This window comes from Hordeum vulgare, chromosome 5H, assembly GCF_904849725.1.
Source record: "Hordeum vulgare subsp. vulgare chromosome 5H, MorexV3_pseudomolecules_assembly, whole genome shotgun sequence".
Taxonomy (NCBI): domain Eukaryota; kingdom Viridiplantae; phylum Streptophyta; class Magnoliopsida; order Poales; family Poaceae; genus Hordeum; species Hordeum vulgare.
Window position 1 is genome coordinate 468,491,593 of NC_058522.1, and position 7,445 is coordinate 468,499,037.

General features: G+C 42.7%; 1 protein-coding gene across 4 annotated transcripts; it reads left to right on the top strand.

Annotated features, from left to right (window-relative positions):
* The first annotated feature begins 722 nt into the window (after positions 1-722).
* LOC123398977 (pumilio homolog 24-like) lies at positions 723-6,792 on the top strand. Of its 4 annotated transcripts, none has more exons than XM_045093413.1 (18): positions 723-1,016; positions 1,578-1,944; positions 2,049-2,102; positions 2,449-2,510; positions 2,589-2,670; positions 2,755-2,878; positions 2,972-3,055; positions 3,218-3,332; positions 3,519-3,669; positions 3,782-3,994; positions 4,301-4,372; positions 4,547-4,597; positions 4,696-4,746; positions 4,838-4,945; positions 5,023-5,187; positions 5,450-5,524; positions 5,961-6,199; positions 6,402-6,792. In XM_045093413.1, exons 2-18 carry the CDS (start codon positions 1,765-1,767, stop codon positions 6,532-6,534), a joined length of 1,959 nt encoding a protein of 652 aa, XP_044949348.1. In that variant the 5' UTR covers positions 723-1,016; positions 1,578-1,764; the 3' UTR covers positions 6,535-6,792. The 4 variants fall into 4 exon arrangements, with proteins under 4 accessions (XP_044949348.1, XP_044949349.1, XP_044949350.1 ...); XM_045093414.1 differs by having other exon boundaries at positions 732-1,016; positions 1,586-1,944; XM_045093415.1 differs by having other exon boundaries at positions 732-1,016; positions 1,617-1,944.
* Positions 6,793-7,445: the final 653 nt, after the last annotated feature.

A 7,445-nucleotide genomic window follows, 5' to 3' on the forward strand; every position in this document is an offset into this window, starting at 1 on the left:
CACCTCATACGTTGTTGGGTGACAGACTGGTATTGGCAGGCGATAAATCCTAGGGCCAGTTCTTTTGAGGTGATTCTCAACAATCGCGTTGAGAGAATCAACAATCGCAAAGGAATTTGATTTTCTTCTTTAAAATTATCTGGAAATCACAAGAATAGTAGTGCAAATGAAAATCAGAGAATGTTGGCGATTCTCACGATTATGCCGAGCCCCTCGAAAGAAAACATTTGGTTTTAATGTTCTACCCATATTAAACGAGTTATTTACCCTCAAAATGTCCGAACTCAGAGCAATTGGAAATAGGGGCCCAAAATGACAGATGCATAGAGCCACGAGAGGCTAATTTTCATGTTTTGATCCTTTCATAAAAGTTGAGCAAGATCTGATCCTTGTTTGTAAAATTTTGGGACTTGATCCTTTTCCTACCATCAGGGTCCATGACGATAGGGTATAACAACCTATCGTCGAGACCCTTAACGATAGGTTAGCATGTCCTATCGTATTTTTATTTTTTAAGTATTGTATACAGTACATGCTCGCACCTATCTTCGGATAGTAGGGTTGTACATTCTGCTACTAATTTGTTTGACGATAAAGATGCGCCCCATTGATATAAATAAGTTTTTTACCGTCAAGAATCTCGGCGATAGGCTCGTATACTCAACCGTCGTGAACCCTGACGGCAAAAAAATTAATAAATCTCAAAATTTTAAAATCGGGGTCAGATCTGGGGTCAAAACACGAAAATTTGCAGGCACCATAGCCCGCTCGCTCGTTTCGTCCCCAGCTAGGGTTCAGTGCCGCCAGCCTTCGACCCCGCCGCGGCGGCGTCAGATCCGCTACAAGCCGGCGACCCCGACCGTCCGCCGCCATCCCGGAGAACTGTGCGGCCAGCCGCCCCGTCTCCTTCCCCGCCACCCCCTACGCCCCGTCCCGTCGGCCAACACCTGCGCGCGCGGCCGCCCCGTCCAGCCCGCCGCCATCATCAAGAGCTCCAGCAACTCCTGCCTCTGCTGGTGAGCTTCTCTCTCCCCTACATCTCTAGGATGGCTACGGACGCTCCACCTGGCTGCTGGTGCTCTGCTTCGCTCCTGCTGCTGCTGCTGCTTGGCTGATGCTGCTCGCGATAGTACACACATGTAGTACACACATATGCAATTTGGTCAGCAATGAAAAAATACACTCTGTTTAGCAATGAAAAAAATACAAACTCTTTTTTAACTCTGTTTAGCAATGAAAAAAATTGTGTACATTAAAACGTTCACATATGGATGTTTTAGATGGAGAAAGTGAAGCATCCTAAAGCAATTTGGGATAGTGCGTATCATTCCATTTATATGGATGTGTGCGTAGAAGAGGTGCGAGCAAATAACCGCGCCCCTGGAAACACCAGTTTGTCGGATGTAGGACAAGCAAATTTGCTTACTAAATTCATATTAAATTTGCAACTAGCTTTCGTGTTCATATTAGACATGAAACTATCAGAAATAACCAAGTATTAGTAATTCAGCACTCAGTTCAATCTAGGGGCGTTACAGACATTTCAGCACACAACTCATACAATAATCACATGCTAGAATCACAGAAAAGAACTGGACAGCTGATTCTGTGGGCAGTTTCCCAGAATCAGATTCTGGAGAATCGTGAGGTGAAAAGAACTGCCCCCTAGACTAGAACGAACCTATCTGGGCATCCTCCTCCGGTGCTGCGACCAGTAAACCCTCGTTCATCCTCCCCCGTTCGCCGACGCCGCCTCGTGTTCCCATGGCCGGAGGTGGTGACCACCCGGGCGCCAACAAGCGGAAGCGCGAGGCCGCGGGGAGGCCCAAGGCGCCGTCCAAGGGAGGCGGCGACGCCACCAAGCGGAAGAAAACCCATGACGCCCCTGCCGCCAAGGCCAAGCCGCAGCCCGTCACCGCCAAGGGCAAGCGGGTCGCCGCCAAGGTATTCCATCGGTGCCCCTTCCTTGTTTAGCTCGTTTGGAGAGCTTGCGCTTTGGTCCTGCTTGTGCTTGTGCTGAAGCTGTGGAATGGTGTCGATTGTGGCAGGAAATGTCCGAGTCGAGGAAGATGAAGAGGAAGCCCAATTACAACCTCGAAAAGGTAATTTTTGTTTTGTACCGTATGCTCCCATTATGATCACGTTTCCTTGTATGTTCAATCTTCAGATTACACTTGCTGCATACATAATAAACAATCATGTAATGCTGCTTGTAGCCTAAACCAAAATAATTGACCTCTGAGTATTACATATTCTTGATTTTTACTTTTGGACTTGAATTCTGCTGGTAGCATTACTTAATTTTGACAATGAAGCAAAAACTGACTTTTATCCCAGTAATAAATAGTAGCAGTGCCTGCTTCAACCACCACTCTGTATATGATGATTCAGTTAACCATACTCTGGCCAACTCTAATTTGGTGTGCCGCCGACACCTAATATCGACAGGAACTGGCAGTACTATGGGAAAAGATGAGATGCCGTGATGTGAGCAAGGAGAATAGATCCAAGTAAGCGTCACTATTAAAGTCTTGTGAGTTGCAACTTATGGTCAACTTCTTATGCCGATGCGTTTGTCATCTCTACAGGCTAGTGACTGAGGCTCTCCGTAAAATGGATGGCAAATATTTTGAAATTGCTGGATCCCATGTAACCGCACGTGTTCTTCAGGTAAGCTGACGATATTCACTCTTTATGAACGCGCTTCTTATGGTGTTTTCGTCCTTATTCTGATAGTCGCCATTCCTTTTTCAGACATGTGTGAAGTGGTGCTCACAGCCAGAGAGGGATGCTGTTTTTGTTGCCCTGCAGCCACATTTGCTCCATTTCTCTCGCAAGAAATACGCTGTTTTTCTTGTGAAGAAGCTCATAAAACTTGGTAAAGTTCTCTACAATTCGCTAAAAACTCGTATGAGTTCATATATGATAACCCTTATAGCTTCACTAACATACCTCTTGTTTGTGACTGCAGCCACTAAAAAACAGCTTGCCTTGTTCATCTCTTCCCTTCATGGTCATGTCGCTTCTCTACTTCGTCACACAATAGGAGCTGCAGGTATGTGTTGCTATGTGTTATTGTCATAAGGGATAGGAACTTGTCGTGTATAGGAGCAGCAGGAGTTAATGGTTGAATGCCATTGTACACATGCGTTTCTATTTGCTATACAAGTAAAGGGGTACATGGAAATCTTACATTGAGATGCACTCTTTTTCGCAGTTGTTGATTGCACCTTTCATCAGGCGACACCGCCTCAGAAAAGAAGTTTGTTGTTGGAATTGTACTCCACCGAGCTTCAGCTGTTCAAGGACTTGACTGAACAAAAATCATGCAGGTTGGCACGCTATAATGTCTTGTCATACATCTGCTTTGTAGTGTCCCCTTAACTTTTGTTACTTCTCTGTACAAAACTTTAACTTGGGCGGACGGAAATATTATTGTAGTCATTCACTTATCCTGACATAGGTGGCTGCAGTTACTTATTTAGTTCAATATCCTAAAATTCAACTTTCTTTTTCAGTTTGTTAGAAACAATTTCTAAGCTTGGACTACAGAAATCATCTGTCCTGCAGTATATGACTACTGTTATCCAGCCAGTTTTGGAAAAAGGTATTGTTGAGTATTCCATAGTACACACGGTCATATTGGAGTACTTAACAATTGCGGACAAGGTAAATGTATTTTATTGACGCGATTGGCCTATCTTTACAACAAAGCTCTCCTTTTTTGATGAAATATTTCTTCAGCTTATTGCACTATCTAATATATGCATGTGTTTCGTAGACATCAGCCTCGGACGTGATTCGTCAGTTAATTCCCCATCTTACTCAAGGGTCATCTGTCGTAGATGGAGATGAACTATCAGGTGTCGCTGAAGTACCAACAAAATCAAAAGCTAAGAAGAAAAGATCTTCAGAACCACTTCTCATTCGTATCATGCAGACCAGGGAAGGATTAAAATTAGGGCTTGCTTGCCTCAAGCATGGCAGTGCGAAGGTACATTGTCTTTTTTTTGTCTTTCTGTTTTCTTATTTGTATCTAGAAAGACAGATTTCAGAGTGATCACTTTTTTTAACTTTGCCAACTCATCTGCTTTATCCAATGTTTATTTATTAACCTCTGTTGATTTTAGACACTAAACAGTCATGCAAATTGAACCGTGTGTTAGTTTTTTGTTTTTTTGTTTTTTCGGGAAGAACCGTACGTTAGTTAGTGCCTCATGCTGCATGTTCAGTAGTACTTCTTTTTATTCTTGCTTATTTCCAGTGTGGTTTTATCATTTAACTTGGTAATGCATTTCAGGATAGGAAGAAAATTATCAAAAGCTTGAAGGGTCAGGTTATGAAGCTTGCTCTCAGTGATTATGGATGCCTTGTAAGTGGTGTCTATATTTCTAATAGTATATTTTAGTATTCAAATAGGGTTTTACTGTGTGAATTTTATGCTTTAACGTTCAAAAACATTCTCCCAATCCACAGTAATTTCAGATGGTTTTATGCTTCCAAGTGATCAATCATCAACTAAACTAACATATCTTTTTTTCTCCAGTTCCTTGCTTGTCTTCTCTCCATTGTTGATGACACAAAACTTCTTACTAAGGTTAGCCAGCACCAATCATTTGCTTGAAGCAAGTGTTATGCTGCCATTACAAGCAATCTGAAGAGACAATGCTTATAGCTTACTTTCATTATTTGTAGGTTGTAATTGAAGAGCTGACAAAACAGTTAAAGGAACTCATATTTGACAAGGTAAAAGCAATAACGAGCTTCTGATATGCTTATTTTTATTTGTTTGTTACACGTACATGAGACTTTATGATGGAGCTCCTTGCTGGAACAGAACGGGAGACGCCCATTGCTGCAGCTACTTCACCCACTTTGCTCACGTTATCTGACTCCGACTGATTTGAGTTGTCTGAAGTACAGTGTGCCTTCCCTTATTTCAAAGGCAAGTTACCTACCCTATTAACTGTTAAGTACTCTGAAGAGAGATAGCCCCCAGAAATTTGCTTTTTTTTGTTTCAGGATGAGGCATCAGAGGGTGCTGCTAAAGTTAACTTGGATAGTAAGTTGGATGATGTAGCTGAAAAAGAACATGGGGGTTCAGAAGACACACTGGTTGCATCTGATAGCAAGAAGGACCCGTTTAAACGGAGGCAAGAACTGTTGGTGAAAAGCGAACTTTTCGAGGTGATACTCTTAACATGTATTTAACTTATTTATTTATTTATTCAATGGCATTTCTTTTTGAGCATGTAGTGTCCCCCCTCAAGAGATCTACATTTATTCTTGCACTAGTACTATGATTTTAGGGTGATTATTTGTGAAAGAACACCTAGTCGCAACATTACTACGCCCTCATTAGTCACATGACACCCTGATCCTGACATTACTATGGTCCCATAGTCACGTACCCCTAGTCCTAATGTAGGTTTTCTTTTTTCCTTTGCAGGTTCTCATTGAGACTTGCATTGAAAATGTTGGAGAGTTACTTCGAGCAAACTTTGGCAAAGATGTATTATATGAGGTAATCCCTTAGTCCATGCTCTACGCTTCTACCTGTACCTCTATAGCCAGTATCTTGCGATAATATTCATTCATCTATGACATTTCTTTGTGAAAGGGACTACTTGTGATAAATAGTGCTATGATTTTACTTGCATGACCTTCACAAGAGACGAGCATTTTTCCTGATTATTATTCAACAATGTGGAAATATTCTTATGAGTTGATGGAACCTTTTCTCTGGGATGCGTTGGTCCCTAGGCCTGTGCTTAGTATTACTTTTATTCACTTTTCCTTAATGATGATGAATCAACCTCCTGTAAAAGAAAATGGCACTCCAGTCTACACACGAACCTACCTACTGTTTTCTTGGTCTGTCTCTTGACACAAATGAGTAAATGACCATTGAAGAGCGTCATGACTGCACCTACTGAGATTCTGTATTGCCATTTTCCAAGGTTGCTATAGGTGGAAAAAATAATGTCTTGGAGGGGGTCACCGACAGGATCCACGTGCTTCACAATGCTATAGCTTCTGACGCAGCACGGCCGAGGACAGAGGATGTTGAGCATGCCTTTGATAACTACCACTCGAGCCGCGTAATCAGAAAGATGGTACTTGATTGCCCTGCGTTTGCCGCTACCCTATGGGAAAAAGCCCTCAAAGGGAAGTCCAAGTCATTTGCAGATGGATTCAGGTACCTCAAAATGATTCCTCATCGATATGCCAGTTGTTTAATCTGTTCATCAAATTTGTGGACCATGCAAATGCGACGAATACAATTTCAACTATTTGTTGCAATTTACGTACTACATTGCACTGCTGAGGTGGTATTTTGAAGGAAATAAAAGGGGAATCATGCGCTGATACTCTTCTGAACTTGTTGATCGTTGCTGCAGCTCCAAGGTGGTGGCTGCCTATCTGGAATCTCCAGATTCCAAGGTGAAGGATCTTGCGAAATCCGAGGTGCAGCCGCTCATCGACGGTGGCATGCTGAAGATTCCAGACCATAAAGCAGCGGAAAAGAAGTGAGTCTTCTCTCGACGGTCCCCTCGCCATCGCCAGCAACACAAGCAGGCCAAGGCGGTGTCCGTGCTTGCGTTTTGGATGAAAGAGTAATACATACATCCGCGTTCATCCTAGTTGAGGTGTATATTCAATTTTGTCACCGGATACCAGTGCTCAAAATACATGCCGTACTGTCACTGGGGAAGTTTGCTGCTACATATTCGTGTGATGTGGTATAATTTTGGCAGTTGATCATCACGTCTAAGCAGACGAGGATACCAATGCTCTTTCTATGCCCACCTTCAGACCCGGCATGTATCGTTTGCACGCGGCTGCGACCTCGCTGCCTGCTGTCGTCGAGGCTCGGTGCCACCACCCTTGAGTTGGTTTCGTTCCTTGAGAACAAGGTCCGCCATGCATTCTCCTCCTGATCCATCTTAATCTGAAAAAAAATGGTGTTTAGAAAGTTAGCTGCTAAGGTTTGTTCATACCATATCAGATGCATAGTAGAGTGGCGTCATGGACGATCTCGGTATTGATGGAACATGCATTCTATGATGGTCTTGCAATTAGCTTGTCTTTTCTCTCTCTAAAATCTTCAATTCCGTTTATAATCCGAGATAATACAAGGGGAGAGAGAGAGGGGAGGAAGTAGAAACACGGCAATTTGGCTCCCAGGCTCATCTGAGCTCGTGCATGAACAGTACCCTGTTCTGAGGTACAAAAAGTATTCAAAAAAGTTCAATTTTTTTATGGTGTAAGATGCTCCTATGTGTGAACTGCTTGCAAATTTTTGTGTAGTTTCGACATTTGAGGAGCTCACGGCAAAAAAGACAAGTTTCAGATGTGTGAGAAACATTTGAAAAGTGCACTATTCATGCCTGATTTTGTCTTTTTTGCCGTGAGTTTCTTGAATGTTCAAATTTCATAAAGTT

Bases quoted from the DNA above. Each gene is read 5' to 3' on its own strand.
- LOC123398977 (XM_045093413.1), top strand. From the start codon at position 1,765: ATGGCCGGAGGTGGTGACCACCCGGGCGCCAACAAGCGGAAGCGCGAG. The intron at 1,945-2,048 runs GTATTCCATCGG...CGATTGTGGCAG, and splicing joins GCAAGCGGGTCGCCGCCAAG to GAAATGTCCGAGTCGAGGAA. The intron at 2,103-2,448 runs GTAATTTTTGTT...TAATATCGACAG, and splicing joins CCAATTACAACCTCGAAAAG to GAACTGGCAGTACTATGGGA.